The sequence below is a fragment of the Aplidium turbinatum genome, chromosome 4, assembly GCF_918807975.1.
Source record: "Aplidium turbinatum chromosome 4, kaAplTurb1.1, whole genome shotgun sequence".
NCBI lineage: Eukaryota > Metazoa > Chordata > Ascidiacea > Aplousobranchia > Polyclinidae > Aplidium > Aplidium turbinatum.
This window is the reverse complement of record NC_137475.1, coordinates 26,348,049-26,365,450: the sequence shown is the minus strand read 5'-3', so window position 1 is coordinate 26,365,450 and position 17,402 is coordinate 26,348,049. Positions and strand designations below refer to the sequence as shown.

The 17,402-nt window shown below is 37.1% G+C and overlaps 2 protein-coding genes across 2 annotated transcripts in view; both read right to left on the bottom strand.

The window, feature by feature from the left end:
* Positions 1-14,683, bottom strand: part of LOC145769016 (uncharacterized) — a 33,167-nt gene extending 18,484 nt beyond the window's left edge. Inside the window, exons 1-8 of the mRNA XM_082580615.1 lie at positions 14,501-14,683; positions 13,091-13,198; positions 9,630-9,792; positions 9,113-9,276; positions 7,944-8,048; positions 7,690-7,809; positions 7,046-7,153; positions 1,603-1,707 (exon numbers count right to left, since the gene is read on the bottom strand). Coding sequence (XP_082436741.1) covers positions 1,603-1,707; positions 7,046-7,153; positions 7,690-7,809; positions 7,944-8,048; positions 9,113-9,276; positions 9,630-9,792; positions 13,091-13,198; positions 14,501-14,683 — 1,056 coding nt within the window. The remainder of the gene's footprint in view (positions 1-1,602; positions 1,708-7,045; positions 7,154-7,689; positions 7,810-7,943; positions 8,049-9,112; positions 9,277-9,629; positions 9,793-13,090; positions 13,199-14,500) is intronic.
* Positions 14,684-16,424: 1,741 nt separating this feature from the next.
* On the bottom strand, positions 16,425-16,846 carry LOC145769015 (uncharacterized). The gene is made up of 2 exons (XM_082580614.1): positions 16,698-16,846; positions 16,425-16,599 (listed from the first exon to the last, which is right to left on the bottom strand). The coding sequence occupies exons 1-2, from the start codon at positions 16,844-16,846 to the stop codon at positions 16,425-16,427; spliced, it is 324 nt and encodes a 107-aa protein (XP_082436740.1).
* Between the last annotated feature and the right edge of the window lie 556 nt (positions 16,847-17,402).

The following is a 17,402-nucleotide window of genomic DNA, read 5'->3' as shown; positions in this document are numbered from 1 at the left end:
ATTGTGAAGAAGGGGACGTTCTTCCCGGCTATCAGCACAAGGCTGAGCACTCACTAGTACAGCGAGCAGCTGCGATTCGCCAACCATAACGGTGTAGCTTCCACGCTAGCCATTCAGACCATCCAATCAACAATATGTTTCTCGGCAGCCGATTTGTAGCAAGAATTGACAGCGATAGACACCGTGTTTCGCCCATGAGGCTGGGCTCGTCAGTATCGCACCACTAATTCTGCCACAAAGGTATTCGACCACCGCTTTTTTGTGGCAGAATTAGTGGTGCGATACTGACGAGCCCAGCCTCATGGGCGAAACACGGTGTCTATCACAGCTTAAATCTTACTCTATTTTAGTAGATTTTTTAAATTTTGGATCCATTAAATTCAACACAAAAATATACTTTTGATTATTTGAGCATAAAATCAAAAATAACTTCAACCTTAATGAAATTTCAGAAATATGCTGAAAGTTTTTCTGATGTTTTTATCAACTTTTAGGGTTTAGGGGTGCAATTGCATTTTATTTGACATTTGCATAACCACTATTTAAGCAAAAAACCTAAAATAGGTTGAATCTTAATGAAATTTTTGAAACATCCTGAAAGTGAAAAAAATATTTGAATCAATTTTAAGATATTAACGTCTACCCTTTAAAGTACGTGTTAATTTGAAGAGAAGGAGACATTATTTATGGTCTCTGTTAAAGAAGGACCTTTAGTGCAAACTAGCGCACGTTAAAATTATTTGGATTTGAACAGTCAATTCATAGAACTCACGACGTGATACATCTTCTTGTCCACCATACTATACTTCCAAGTTTGATCAACTAATGAATTGATAGATTTACAAGTCTTTCTAGTATTATTTACTTGTTTCTGTTTCTTGCTTTAGCCATCATAAAGTAACACACTGTTCATTTCAAACTCTGTTATTTATAATGAATACAAAGGACACAACTTGATTAAACGAGGGCGAAGCATAAAAGTAAAAAAATTAATTGAATCGTCACAAACGAAATAATGAAGAATCATGTTGGTCACGTAATGGAATTTTACAGAGTAGCCTAGGTATAATCCACTGCGCGACCAACATGATTTGCAAAACAGATTGCAGAACGCGTTTTCGGCTCTTGAAGCCTCATCAGTACAATTGTGGATTGCGAAAAGTAGTTTAAAAAGTATGAAATACATTAAAACTATTCAAAGGTGTGTTTAAATTCTAACAACAAGAAAGAGTGTCAGTCAAGCTGAAAGTTCTTGCTCAAGTTTTTATCGAAATGTGAAAAATATTCGAGCAATTGAATAGTTTAAGGATGCGGTTGCACTATATTTGACATTTGCATAACCATTATATTTGAGCAAAAAATCAAAAAAAAATTCAATCTTAATGATATTTTTGAAACATGCTCAACGTTCTTGTCATTTTTATCAAATTTTGCCAAATTTTCGACTAATTAAAAATTTTGGCTTGCGGTTGCACCTCCTGCATCCCTGGCTCCTACGCCTATGTATAAAGTTAACACACATCGCTGATAAAATATCAATCACAAAAGCAAAACATTTTCACTCAGCTTTGACAAATATTTCTCTTGAAACTTTGAACTTACATCCGATAGCGCTGCTCCTTCCTTCATGGTTTTATATTCTTCAGTATCAGTAACTTTGTATTTGTTCTTATCCTTTGTCTGTTCATAGTCTTCTTTGTAAGGAACCTAGTTATATAAACACAACCGATAATTACAAGAAAAGTTAGGAAACATACAGTTAGGAAACAACCTGAAGTTGTGGTTTAGTGCATTCTAAATTTTACAAATCACTGAAAGATTGCTAGAATATGTGGCAGATACGCCACAACTCGCCCCCCGGGCCCACCATGTCAGGAGGCCCACAGATAACACTGGTCTACAAAAAAATTTTTTTTTTCTGTGGTTTGGACTTTGACAACTGATTTCAGGTAATTTTGGGGTGCTGAATCCGAATCTGAACTCAGATTTTTATCAAATTTTTGAGATGTGATAACAACAATACTTTAGTTTTGCCAAAAGTGAAAGATTTGGCGTTGCGTTTACTACCAACATATGCAGTGCTATAGCGAAAGGTTAGTGTTAGACAGGCCAAAACAGCTTAAATAAGGTTACTGAACAAGCATTGCCATAGGCCTGCTTTATTCTTTGTGGATTCATGCAAAACATTGACGGGGGAGGAGGTCGGTTATACATTTAACCTCCCTTTTAGCTGGTTATTACTGCATGGTTAACAATGTTGCTTAGAAAAAAAATTGGTATCAAAATTGTAATTTGTGGGTGTATTTCAGCTACTTATGCACCACATGGCCTGGATTTCTGGATATAGCACAATGTGTATGTTTGATAAACGCAGCGTCAAATTTTCAACTTTTGATAAAAGTAACAATTTGTTGTTATCATATCTCACAAACCTGACGTGATAGGCAAAATCTGAGGTTAGATTCGGATTCAGCACCCCAAAATTATTCTAAATCAGTTTTCAAAGTTCATGCCACAAAAATTGTGTAGACCAGTGTAATATGCGTTTATGCTTCAGCAACAACATGTTTATCGTACAACTGTTTTAAACTTTCGTTCTGACAGAAATGTGGTTCGGTCAATTTTTTTTATGTGAATTGTTTGGTGCAGAGTCACTGGTAGTAGGCCTAAGGTAAACTACTGATTTGAATAGAGCAGTCATGTGTTAGGAATGTTAGCAAGCACAGATGGTACAGTTTTAGTGGTTAGTTGGTTGGTTTTGAATCTTTATCCTCGGACTGACAAAGCCTTGATAGGTTATTCCTGGTAGTTTCGCATACTTGTAGAGGCTCTTGACGCAGGGCCGTTTACCGAGATTGGCAGAGTGAAGTTTTCCGATTGTTGAAGTGTTGCTGCCGGGGATTTATTTCATTCACAAGGTGCCGCTGAATGGAGAGCGGTCCTGAAATGCGTTGCTCAAGCGCACACCCCGAGAGTCGAACCAGCGCCGCTTGATTGTGAGCCGGGCGCATAACGACTGAGCTAACGGGGCGGACAATTTTAGCATGCTTGTTCTTTTCGTTCAGTATTCTTTTCGATAGGTGGTGTTAAGGGTCTGGTAATCAGTCAATGGTCTTTCAGTCAATAGTCTTTTAGCTCTTCAGGCAATGTTTGTGATTCGGTGCAATGTTAGTAGTTAATTTTAGAAAGCATGTTCTTCGCTTTCAATATTCTTTTCGATTGGTAGTGTTAGGGGTGTGGTTGTCAGTCAATGATCTTTCGGCTCTTCAGTCAATGTTTGTTTTGTCGTTTCGATCGGTGGTGTTAAGGATCGTTGGTGTTGGGTTGTGGTTGTTAGTCAATGTTTTTCAGTCAATGGTCTTTCAGCTCTTCATTCGATGTTTGTGGTTCGGTACAATGTTAGTAGTTAGTTTTAGAATGTATGTTCTTTGCTCTGAATATTCTTTATTGTTATTTTCATTTGGTGTCGTTAGAAGTATGGTACAGTCAGTGTTAAAATATTTCTGGGTTCGGTCAATGTTTTTTTTTCGTACATTGTTTGGTGCAGGTACTTGTAGTAAATTACTGATTTAAATGGAGAGGTTGTATGTGTTAGTAATGTTAGCAAGCACAGATGAGACAGTGTTGGTAAGTGAAATCGGTAACCTAGTGCTAATTTCTGTGCCCTTGCACCATCTAGCAGTCACGCAGGTTTATTTGTGCATAAGCTTATAATGGAGTGGTTTAAACCTATCAGACAAAATATAATAACCACTTGGTGAAAGTGTCGAAATGTTCTTCTTGTTCAAGCTAATTTTTGTTGTACATCCAAAAAATTTTCCTCTGTTACGCCTACGTACTGATATTTAAAATGATAAGTTACAGTAGAAAAATTTCGAATAACTGTAAATTTAGGGAAAAATCAAAATTCTCCTAATTTGTCAATTGTTATCCGATTTTTAAGTAAAAACAAAAACCAAGACCAAGAAAACTGTTTGCGCTGTTTTGCAACGTTTTTTTTACGTGTTTTAGTACAGTAGAAAATACTTGAACTTTTAATGCCATAAACAAAAAATGACGACATGCAATAAAGCCAGTTTTACAGGAAAAGTTGGTGACTTTTTTTCGCCAAAAACTGGACCCAACTACCGTATCATGGCTGCACGATGAGGCATTGCCAATCTAAGCTACTACAAGTCAAACGAGAGAAGAAGAAGAAGAAGACGGGAAAAGTAATTTTCAGGGTAGGGGTTGTGAGACAAAGTTTCAAAAATTTATATCAGAGGTCATAAATTATACTGTTGTATCCTAAAATCAGGGATAAAGTTGGAATTAAAATTATCCCACGCCCCTTAGTTACAATTAATTTGTAATTTGCACAGCAGCTGTTTGGAAATACATGTAGCAGAGTCTCAAAACTCTGTTTATAGGTAAATCGTCGAAGAAGAGGTACATTACACCCTGTAATACATTTTTTGTTTGGCTATTTCTTTTATTGCCTCTTTATGTATTTTTGGGTGCTGAGTTCAAAAATCCAGTTAGATTTTTCGTACCATCGTTACTTTTTGAGATATTCAATTTTTTTTATTTTATCTGATGTAGCTGTAAGTCGCAAATTGTGTTTACTCTTGCAGTTGATATCAACTCGACATCAAGGTCCCGTTTGGTTTATTGAACACAAAATCCAGTTTAAGTTCATAATGAAGGCTTGAAGATAAACGTAACATAGTTTTACAAACACTAAGTGTCATTTAAAAATTTACTTTTGAGTTATCTTTTCTTTTATGGCGCCACTGTCTGGCTTTACCAAAGATCAAATGTGGTCTTCCAGCATTGCATTGTCCCAGTGGCCTTTATATCGTTTTTACATTAGCTCAATATCTTGGTGAAATTTCTCACTATATGCTCCTCATTGAAGTCACCAAGATTTTCTTAAAAAACATCCAGATGAGAACATAAAAAAATAACTTTTTAGACATGAGACAATCCATGTTTTGATAGCATTTGATTAGTTTTTCCACCAACTCTTTGTAATTTAGGTCCTTTTCATTTATCAAAACTCCATAAACCACGCTTCAAGATACTCGGCACTCTTCCATTTCTGTTTCGTTCATTCTTTCTTCCAAGCTTTATCATTGTGCTTATTTGGGAAGTCACGAATATTCCTCCTTTTGTTTTGCCAACTGATAGTCAGGGAAACATTGAGCCGATTTCTTGAAACACTTGTCTTTGAAAATCCAAAACTTTTACAAACTGTTTTACCAGACCTCAGTTGATATGAAGTGGTAGCAGTATATGTTCTTCCCTGCTTAGAAGAGTCTCCCTAGTAACTTACATTTCTGGAATTAGTTTTTCCAGTGGTGGCCAATGAATTTTCTTATAGTGCTCACCGCCAGCTTTACTACTCCACAAGCACAAAAAAAGCAAGAGCCACCAAAGTTACCGCAAATATATCACTTAAACTGAGCGTAACTGATGTTAATGAGCAGTTGCTTGATATTTTCAAAATCTTCTTTCATCTGTATTGCATAAGCAAATGAAACTGACGGATATATGTTGCCATTGTGAAGTAACACTGCTTTGTGACTTTTGGTAGAAGTGTAGGCTAATGCCACTGAGTAAGATCATGATCTATTCCAAGTGCCTATCACTGTAAGCATTACTCTGAAGTGATCATCAAGCAGATTCCACTCATTTAGCCTGAATGTTAATAACTCTGCTTCAGATTATTAAAATCCAATCACGTATTAATTGACACAATTTTTTTGAGCTGGAAAATGAGATTCTGATGTTGTTGATGCATATTCCGCATCAGTGTCTGTATTTTTGCTTGTTGCTGAGTCTTTACTAAAGTATATTAATTTTTTATCTAAAATAGTGAAGAATAAGTATACAGCATACAAGAAATTGAATCCAGTCTCGTCCTGAATCCAGTAATCCTTATTACTAATGTCTATCCCAAAATATAGTCTAGAATATAGAGGACAGCTCTTGATTGCATGGCCTGCCGTCTGCATCTCACAACATTCACAGTCAACACTTTATCCAAAGCTCCAACGCAACATATTAGCAGCAAAGCCTCAAAACCAGTGAGCAGGTGGTTGAACCTTGATGAGGCAAGTTTGGAAATGCCATGATTAAACTGGCTCTCTAATAGAGATCCCATCTCTTGACATAGAGAAGATGTGCAACCTGACCAATGACCATGCTTCACATCAAACCGCATGACACCTCTGTTCACTCGTACAAATGCTTTTTTGTACCAATTGCACCACAGTTTGAAAATCTGTGTGTCAACAGCAGAAGCTTTTTCGCCAAAAACCTCTCATTTTCTATTTGAAATTCTAGCAATCGTTGCAAGACTTTTCATTGTGACATTCATTTAACGTGTGAGTAGTAGAGTACAACAAATGAATATGTCCATAGTCGAAACCAGAAGCTTAGAATTTAGAAATATTAAAACTATGATTGTTTTTATTGAATTAGAATTAACAATGCTTGCTTATTTTGTCAAGTACTTAAGCAACTCAAATATGGGGCCATGATTCACAGGTTCAGAACCGCTTCTTATGTGATCAAAACCCCCTCGTAGGTTGATGTGCAAACATTTAGTAGGTAACCATACCCATTGGTGTAGTCCAGAAAGAAGCTTAAAGAGAATCATCGCAACCAATAAGATAAAGATTGAAAGTCGACCCACTTGTCCTTACACTTTGCGTCAGAAACGCGGAATTTTAGGCTTACGTTCCTTACGTTTGCTCTACTCAACAAGAACTTTGTGACGATTCTGATTGTACCACGTCACCAACATGTGGAACAAAGACTAAATTTCATTTATCCACTTCTACCAAGGTTTTTCATAACAACATGGTTGATTTCCACGTCGCTGATTTTGAAGGTGAAAATATTTCCACCAAAACAGTTTTGTTGCCAACTACTTTGATTGCACAAATAGAGAGTTTTATAATTTAATGTGCAATACACGAATGTTATAACAATAGCTAAATGTTGAAGTCATAATTACTTCAAGATAATTTGTTAATAAAGCTTCGAAAACAACACTTACATCCCCCGTTGCTTTTCTAACGTCACTGGCTGCTTCGTAACTAGGAGTGAGATGCACGGGATAGCAAATGTTTTGTTTATCGTATTCCCAGTCTTCCTTGTAAGCAACCTAATTTGATCAATAATGAGTTTTATGAACTGCCAAATTCACACCAATCTCAATAAAGATACAAAATGAAACTGCAACCAACATTGGCATGCTTAGAACCGAAAATTTATTTGTGCTAAAGTAAGGTTTGCATATTCATTACAAGCTTGTTGGATTTGATTTCGTTACAGATACTTTGATCACTAGTGGTACTGTATTGTAAAATAGACGCGGACATTTCGTAAATGCCTTAGTTGCCTCAGCCTAATAATCTCATTTAATATCATGTGGTATCTCATATACAAAACAATTATTCACTAGATTAAAAACAGCAAATCGTAGAAAAACTATACTATCATTAATAATATAAAACACATATTTTAAACCTTGAAAAATGTCTTAAATTGAAAAACAAAAGACGACAGTTACATAAGGTAATGTATATTAATTTTGGTGTTAACTTTAGCGCCATAACTTTCAAATAATATGTCAACCAACTTAATCGCCGTCAAGGCAATTAATTTGGGTAAAATTAATTCATCGCTTTACCAACTCACATCATCAGTCAGGGCGGCTGCTTTAATTCCTTGTTGCACAACGGGATGATCTTTGCTATCCATTGTTTGGAATCCACGATAGGCATCAATTACGTCTCTCTTATCTTTCTGATATTCAATCTATATAACAGACGCTTGGTAAGCAAAAGATCATTTTAGCTTGATAAATAAAAGCTTGTTGCATTGTTTGTCCATCAAGACAACTTTCAAACATTGCTCAAATAATTATCAACATAATTGCATGAACCACTTACATCACTTGCTATTTTAGCACTTTCTTTTGCTCTGATCAACTCAGGAGTGTTGCCAGGAAGATTGTGATGTTGCAACATCTTTTCAGCGTCTTTCACATAATCAATCTGAAACAAAAGTAAATCAAACCTATTGTCGAGCCAATTCACAATACAAACACACAAGAAATATAATGTAAGCAGTAGCGTATCCTGGTTTGTTGAGCAAGGGAAGCATTGAAACTCGTGGGAGTTAGAGCGTGTTGAAAGCAAGCGTACTCTAAGGGGTCCGGGGGTATCCCTACACCGGAAAATTTTTGCAAAATTACACTCAAATAATGGATTATAATGCTGTCTGGAAACACTATTAGAGTAATATTTGTATGAAATGTATTAACAGATAAATAACCATTAACTTATTAAATGTAACTTGTACACACGAACAGGCAAAATCTGCCGCCAAAATTAGAGAACATCAAAAACTCAGCTCCGCAAAAATTAGCTAAAGTGTTCAGCTATTGCTACCTACTGCTGTAGTAGCAAGCTAGTCCCGTATTCATTTCAGTCAAGTCTAGCCTAGACCTCACATATCCTGTCTTATGCCAAAGTGTACCCAGCCAGGATCAGTGTAAAGCTAACATTAGGCTCAAACTTTTCCTCACGAGATCGATATAACCCTAACAGCCCTTAGATTTTCTCTTTGCGTATCGGTACAATACCCAACAGAGTAAGCGATTCAGATATTGGTTTCACAGATTAGTTAAAAGAAACGTGAATCGCGTAAACTTTGCGCTGTTTCTTTTCTTTGTTTCTCACTTGTTTCTTCGTATAGCAAAAACGAGAGCAATGGATGCGATATGAATCTCTGCTTCCATAAACTTCCAACTTTTTTTAAATTAAAACTGAGCTGAAATCATATGGGGACATGAGTTAGAAGCTGTTTTAATTCGTATTCAGGTAAAGAAGTTACGAAATCGTTTTACTGAAAAATATGATCTTCTCTTTTTTAATTTTGGCAGGTTTCTTTGAATTGAAATCATTTTTAATTAATTGCTTTCTCACCCAGACAGCCAATCAAACGTCTTTCACGTTGATCCAACTTCTGCAAACGTTGAATCAATGTATAGAACGGTTGATTTGCTGTCAGTGGAGATAGACAATTCATTGCTAATTGACTTCAATTTTCAACTTACACTACTAGCCAAATCGGTTGCTTTCTTGTGGTGTTCATGTTCAGGATAACCAATAGCAGGATCAACCGGTCCCTTGCCAACAATCTCTTCTTTATATTGTTTCTTGTATGGATGGGTTGAAACTTTCTGTTGCGCAGTTACAGCATGGGCAAGCTCTTGTATGTCTAAAATCATAAAACGCATGAATTAATCGTTAAGGCTCTGAAGATACACGCACTCCATGATTAGGTAAAAGTGTCGACTTGTTTTCAGTAGTCTCCAGCTTGTTCTATCAATAATAAAGTCATCACACAAATAATTATTTAAGATATACACTGCAAATTGGTCAGTGGGTAAGTGACCAACTCCAAGAGTAAAGTCTCGTTTGCATCCCTACTCACGCTTGGGATATGAAATTGTCAACTACAAATTGATATTTGCAATTCAGATATAAAACGACAATTTTAGCCATTTAACATATCCTCTCAATGTTACCAAAAGTTGATTGTGATTAAAGCGATGACAACAGATGTCCGACCTGCTCCGATCTGAACGTTTTTGTGTATTTCCTTCGATTTTTCTGTGTACAATTTCTTGCTTTGTACCGGTCGAAGCTCTTTTGATAAAACCATCTCTGGTGTTTCTGGAATCTCAGTGTGATTTCTTCCTTTGTTCTTTTCATATTCTTCTTTGTATTTTGCCTGAAAAGCATACAAAATTCACGATTTCAAATTTGTATTGAAGCCTTGTTTCAACCTCTCTATTTTTTACTTAAAATTAATTTATTGGACATCATTGGTTGTTGAGTTTGTTTTCGTGTGACCATGGCCACCTGGAGATGCGGCCTGATTTGTCACATTTTGCAGATTTTGATTACAGTTACTGCTAGTGTTTGACTGATATTTTCTGAGATGCTTTTACTTTTTGCGGTTTCCTAATGGCATAAAACTTTTTTGTTGCCTTGGGGAAGCAATAGCAAATGAGAAAAAGTAAGTTGAAAAACGCAAAATCAGACTGTTATTGAAAATTAACAGTCTGACTAAAATCTTCTAAATCAAATTTTCTTTGTTTTTCAACATGTGAGGATGTTTAAACCTATTGTGTCATCTGGGAAAAAGAATAAAGAAATCGTAAAAATCTAATTGTTAGAAAAATTTATTTATACATTCGCCCAAAATTAGAAAAACCTGAAAATTTCTGCAAAATGTGACAAATCAGGCCGTATCTTTAGGTGGCCATGGTGTGACTCTTTCTGAGAGTTTGTCAAAGTTCAGTTCAGTTTATTTTTTGTTTTGTTGGCGAAAAAGAAAAAAACAGAAAGCAAAAATATACAAGAACACAAATAATTCGCACAACAAGGATGGCAGCGAAAGACCAAAAGGTCACCAAAGTCAGCTGCCACCCAAACATTTTAACAAAAGACCCAAAATTAAGAACATTAACACATATAGCACAATACCAGCACTTTACATAATACACTAATAGTGGAATAACACAGGGCAACATCAAAAAAAAAACTGCAGAGAAATAAGCAGATGATATGTTTCAGGAGTGATCATTGCACAAATTCTTTAATAAACATTTGTATTTAAATTTAAAAGCATTATAAGACTTTTCTTGTATTTCTTTTGGTATTTGATTCCATAATTTCACTCCATTAAAACATAGCATCTTCTTACCAAAGTTTGACGTTGCAGAAGGCAAATATAAATCATTCTTTTGGTTTTGACGGGTTTTATGATGGTGAATTTCGTTTACAAAAATAAATCAGCCAGCAAAGGCCCGGGGCAGCATTTTGTGCACATATTTGTACATAAATTTTGCAGTCTCTAATTTAATAATGTCGTCAATTCTGAGCACATTAAATTGGTGACAAAGAACAGTTGTATTTGTTGACCTCGGCAAAAATAAGCAGGATCGGATGAACTTGTTTTGTAACACTTGTAGTGGAGCAAGCAATGTAGAGTTTGCTCTTCCCCAATTTATAATCGAGTACTGGATCTTGGATTGAAACAAAGCATAATATAAAGTTTGTAATATTGTTAATGGGGCAATGCATCTCAGCTTAAATGCTATGCCGCAGACCTTTGCAAGCTGCTTTCTAAGATTAATAATATGACTATCCCATGTCAATCGCTCATCCAAAGTTACACCTAAATAGTTTATACTTTTCTTCCTTTCGATGGATCGGCCACTGATGGACAGACAAAATTTTTCTGCTGCACGTTTTTTGTTGCAGAGGATCATATAAGTAGTTTTGCTATAATTTAATGAAAGTTTATTGGATTTCATCCACACATCATTTTTTCCTATTTCTCTGTTGACATTTTTTTTTGGAGAGATGACAGGCATTTATCTGACATATGAAAGTTTGAATCATCAGCAAAAAGTGTAGTTGAAAAAGAAGACGCATTTGGAAGATCATTCACATAAAGAAGAAAAAGCAAGGGACCAAAGATTGACCCCTGTGGGACACCACATTTAACAACATTGGAATTAGAATTCTTACCGTTAATTTTTGTACTTTGCCTTCTATTTGTTAGATAAGATGTTAAAACGTGAACTTGCCACGAAAGCCATAATGGTGAAGTTTTTTTGAAAGTATATCATGATCTACTGTATCGAAAGCTTTACTTAAATCAACAAAAACCGAGCTTGTGCATTTGTGATCATTCAAGTTAGAAAGTAAATCATCATAAATTTTTGTCAATGCTAAGCTTGTTGAATCATTTTCACGAAAACCATGTTGAGCTGGGGTTATAATATTATATTTGTCAATAAAATTCATCTTCCGTTTACATAAAAAAAAAAAAAAATTTTGGCAAAAGTTGGCAATAAAGATGCACAATATACGCAAATACACATTGGTCGCAAATCTGTAAAGTGTAAAGGTGAACTAACTTTTGGTACAGGTATTATCAGACTCTTTTTGAGTACATCAGGAAAGATTTCTTGCAAAACACATTTATTCAGTAATTTTATTAAAAAAGGGCATATAATTACAGTGCCGGCAAAAAAGATCTCTACATTCAGTCGGCAAAAAAAAAACTTTACATGTAAAATCTGCACAAGTTCTTAGCTTACTGTTCCCGCCAAAAGCATTGCATCACAAAAACACTTATAGTTGCATCATTAGCTACTCTCTGGCAACACTTCACTGTAAAGCCATTGCTCTGCGTGCCTAGTGTTGCTTTCCAGCTTCGTGAATAGTAAGGGGGGTGAAATCGCACAATATTTTTCATGTTCTCAAAGTTTCGAGGTCTTGCAAATTTTTTTTCAAAAACTAAAATGGGTCGAAAGAAGAAGAAAATGGAAACAAAACCTTGTGCCTTGACTTTGTTAGAGAAGGGAAATTCTTTGATTGCTGTAGCCAGAGATATTGGGGTCTCAAGAGAGGCAATTTATCAATTAAAAAGGTGACATATTCACTCATTGTAAAGATTTTAGTTGATACATTGCCTCTCTGGAGACCCCAATATCTCTGGCTACAGCAATCACATATAAGTGTTAGTGCAATTACTTTGAAATGTAAAATCGCCGAAAAATGCCTTATATTTATGAGCAAAAGTATTTTTTTGTTTTGTTTAGCATTATTTTGTGATATAATTCAAAATTTTCAATTTTGAAGCTATTTTCGAAAAATTAAAATATAAACCGACTTTTTGACGTTTTTTCATCTTAAACACTTTATTTCTCTATATTTGTTGGGTAAAAATTTAATTTCTATACGCACAATACACATGGCTATTGTCTTGTAAAATATTTTGGCTCTGTGATGTTCATAGCTCCCGTTATTAGCTATTAATTAGCACGGGTTAAGACAGCCCGTGACGTGCTTTCCGCGTACGAAAACAGCTCGTAGTAAGATAGGGTTAAGTATGAAGAAAAGAAAACGTACTCATCAAATTTAACACACATCGCGGGTACACTGTCAATCTCATAAGCAAAACATTTTCACTCAGCCTTGATAAATAATCCTCTTTGAATATTAGAACTTACATCCGATAGAGATTTCTCTCCTTCCTTCATGGTTTTATATTCTTCAGTATCAGTAACTTTGTATTTGTTCTTATCCTTTGTTTGTTCATAGTCTTCTTTGTAAGGAGCCTAATTATATAAACACAAGCTATAATTAAAAGAAAATTTAGGAAACATACAAAAAGAACAATTTTCAAGATGGATCAAAATTTGTTTGGTCCTTTGAAATTTTCGTTTGGTACATACTAAATTTGGTACATCATTGAAAACTTGCCAGAATATGTGGAAAATAGGGTACAACCATACCAAACACAAGTTTAATCAATTAATTTCAACCATTGCAATTAGGCAAGAACTTGTTCTCACAAGTAACGTAGTCTACTCCTTAAAAAGTCAAAATGTACTTCTCAGAGTAGACCTATACAATAGTATACATATACCTCAGCTTTGGAATCCCTGGGCTAGCCTGGCAACTGAATCTTTTTTTATTACTTAATTGGGCTTGTCAGTTTCGGATGAAGCTTTGATCATTTATCTAATCTATATTTTTTTTCATTCTTACTTATTGTTGCGCAAAGTCAGTATTTGCTTTCCATAACTTTGCTATTTTTTGTTGCTTGCGTAATTGCGTTTAATATCTTCTTTTTTGAACAATGTTGCATGTCACTTGAAAGTAAATACACTTTGCAGTGTGTTACAAATGTGCATTTATGAATTTTTATCACTATCAGCATACCTCCAAAAGTGGAAGCTACAGCTCAGCAAGGCAAAAACAGTGTCGGCGGCCTTCCACCTTAACAACCGGGAGGCACAGCGTGAGATAAGCATCAACATTGATGGGGAATGCCTGCCCTACTGTGCGAAACCTACTTATCTCGGCATAACCTTGGACAGTGGACAGGTCACTCACGTGCCGCCGACACCTGGAGTCACTGCGCAAAAAACTATCTATACGCGTCACACTTTTGAGGCGATTAGCGGTTCCGGCTGGGGAGCTGGTGCCAAAACTTTTTGTACAGTTACCCTAGCCCTTGTTCATGCCACCGCTGAGTATTGCGCGCCGGTCTGGTGTCGTAGTTCTCACACCCACCATCTTGATACCGCCATCAACGATGTGCTGCGCACTGTGACTGGATGCCTGTCTCACACCGACGGACTGCCTGCCCATACTGGCATGCATCCAACATGCTGAGCTGCAACGTAAAGGATCCACGATTTCTCTCGCTCGCTGGGCCCTGGACCCCAACCATCCCCTCCATGCAACATTCAAGCGACCACCACCTATAAAGCTGAAATCAATACGCCCCTTTATGCCTGCCGCACAACAACTACTTGTGGCAGAAGGCAGAAGAACTTAGGTTAAGTGCAGAACACTGGACGAATCACATGTGGAACACGGAGTGACAAAATCACACCTCCACGCTCCGTGACTTCATACCCGACGCTCATCCCCGTCCACTGGGGATGACCCTCGCAAGGCTTGCGTGGGTCAGGCTTAGCCGCCTGCAAACTGGCGTCGGCCACTTTCGCTTGGAAATGCACAAGTGGGGTCTGGCTCCTCCATCCGAAAGCAAGTGTGGCGCCACAGAACAGACCGCAGACCATGTCATTCATCACTGTCTAATCCACCGGCCTCCATACGGTGCGCATGGACTGAGGGTCCTGAACAACGAGACTGCTGAGTGGCTGATGACTTCCTGCCCTCCAACCTAGCCTGGAAAGACTTGCTCATACGCCGCGATCTATGAATTGTTGATATGGATGTCAAAGTAAAAATTCAAGTATAACATTCCGTTCATTTCCTTATAATCATGAAAAAATTCTGAAAGTTTTGATCAAGATAATTGCAAGAAAAAGCTTTGGAACAACAAAATATTCCAGTTATTGCTCTCTACTTTAAAATCAAATAATTTCACCGATAAAACAAGTAATCAAAAGCTAAAGATAAAATACAAAAATTCTAAATTATTGAATGGGGTTATGAGAGTGGACGCTGCACCACCTGTTTTTAATGACATGCCAAAATATTTTACATAGGCAATGACAATAGATCGCCATGATGTCGTCTTTCCCTGACTTCTTCAAAACGTGACGATGAAAACGCATTTTTGGAAGAACGTTGTGAAGATTTTTTGCACCATTACAAATTAACAACGTTTTATGGACTAAAATACAAAAATTCCAATAAAAACTTATAAGGATTTGCATGGTGAAAGTAAGGATAATCTCCAAATTTGGTTCCAAGCATCGAATATAAGACAAGGTTATTATACTGAGCCTTCAGTACTTTGAGTTTGCTCCATCAGGAGCAGAACTAACTCGGAAAGAATGAGTGAAGCTCAATCGTTTGCGAACTGGGTGGACCATTTCAATAGCAACATGTTCCAGTGGGGCCTCGTCGAGTCACCATCTTGTGCACGTGGCTCATATTTTCAGACTGAATAGCACATTATCTACCAATGTCCTGTACGTCGACCCAGAGGATAGACAAGTCGAAATCAGAAGTTAAGATTTTAAGAATTATAAAAACAATGATTGTTTTTATTGAATTACTGTAGAAGTAACAAAACTTGCTTATTCTAACAAGTGGTTGAGCAACCCAACCCAACACAACTAACCGCTAGTTTAAAGTGCAACTGCACGATCGAATTAACATTGGCTAGAATCCATTGCCAAGACATCCGGTACGTGTTGAAAAACTCACTTCCTTACAATTGAGGCCCACAGCCGAGAAACCGACCCTTTTCCCACGCTCTCTAGCGCTTCTCTCTCACGCTACCTGGAAGTGACAAACTCGTCAACGCCACCTAGTGACATGACGTCAGTTGGAGTCGAGCTTAGTGGAGACCAAACTAGCCGAGATAGACTTGGTTGCTAGTGAATGCGCAAATTTATAAGGCATGCATAATGAAGACGCATCTTTCAGCCAGCATTATAGGCTACAAATTTAGTTGTTCATGCCTGTGTGCCAGGAGTGGTTTGCGAAGCCCATCGCCGAAGGCTAGTTTCGTAGATTACAACAGCCAAACTTGGTTATATCGAAAACATTTTGTATTGTATTGTAGGACATAGTACAGTCGACTATCAAGCGATAACGCTTTAGCATTCATTGGGACTGTCTTCGGCAGTGTTGACGTCTAGGTTTTTTAAAAATAATGTAGATGAAGCTAAAAAAAAAGACCAGAATAAACCAAATTGAAGCAGAAATAAACTAAAAAATAAACCAACATACAATACTGATGACAAATCGCATTACGACACACAAATCGAAAACAAACCAAACCAAAAAAACACTCCAAATCGAAAAAAAATAGACCAAACGGTCGCAAATAAACCAGATTTGGTTTCAAAAAGACTAAAATGGTAACACTGGTCTTTGGAACCCAACATAATCTCCATCGTCGCTGGGGTACTTTCTGCGGATGAAAGAGACAATGCAGGATGGCAGCACGACTCTGTTCGACTTGCCCAGAACTTCTCCATCCAACAGCCACTCCAGCACGTGCCTATAAGCGACCAGCCTGAATTGCCTGAGAGATATAACAGCTTCGTTTAATAATGAATGGAACAATTACGCAACCAGCTCTTGAAAGGCTGTTGAACAGTAAACAAGCTCAAGTAAACTCACTCATTTGACAACTTTCCATCGCGTCCTCTGGGCTTGCCATCTTTTTCCCAATTCTTCCTATCAACCCTGAAGAAGGTTTGTAGGACTGCTGGATTGACCATTGCATGGAAGTCGTCCAACACAGTGATGCAAGAGGTGCTCTCCGCCATGCCGTTAAGCACCTTACAGCTTACACACTGCTCGATTTCGTGGTTCGAATGTCACATAACATTGGTTAAGTCGTACCGTACCTTACCTCGCATGGGCCTATGACAGCTTTGGTCTGTCCCTTAACCAATAATTTCAATGGATAAATCAACAGACCTGGCTTATTTTTTTCAAACTCGAGATTGCAAAGAGCCTATACTACCTGCCTTCACATAAAAAGCACGTGCAACAAGATCGAAGCAGCGAAAAGAAAACCTCCTTCCTCTAGGACAGTAGTCCTCTAGGACAGTAGTCGGCAACCTGCGGCTCCGGAGCCGCATGCGGCTCTTTAGCTCCTCTGAAGCGGCTCCCTCGAGATTTGACATGATTTGGTATAGCCTATGCGTTCGACTGTGATAATGAAACAAAAAAAACGGCATTAAAACGTTGTTTACTAGTTGTGCAAGATGATGCAGCAATGAGCCAACTCTGATCGAGTGATACTCTGTCAGAAAATAATAGACTTTTTTTTACAATTTTTGTTATTCAAGTTTTGACTTTATCAGGTCAGTTTACAGC

Excerpts from the sequence above, each read along its gene's own strand:
- LOC145769015 (XM_082580614.1), bottom strand. The coding sequence starts at position 16,846 with ATGGCGGAGAGCACCTCTTGCATCACTGTGTTGGACGACTTCCATGCA. Across the intron at positions 16,600-16,697 it reads GATGGAAAGTTGTCAAATGA|GCAATTCAGGCTGGTCGCTT; the intron begins GTGAGTTTACTT and ends TATATCTCTCAG.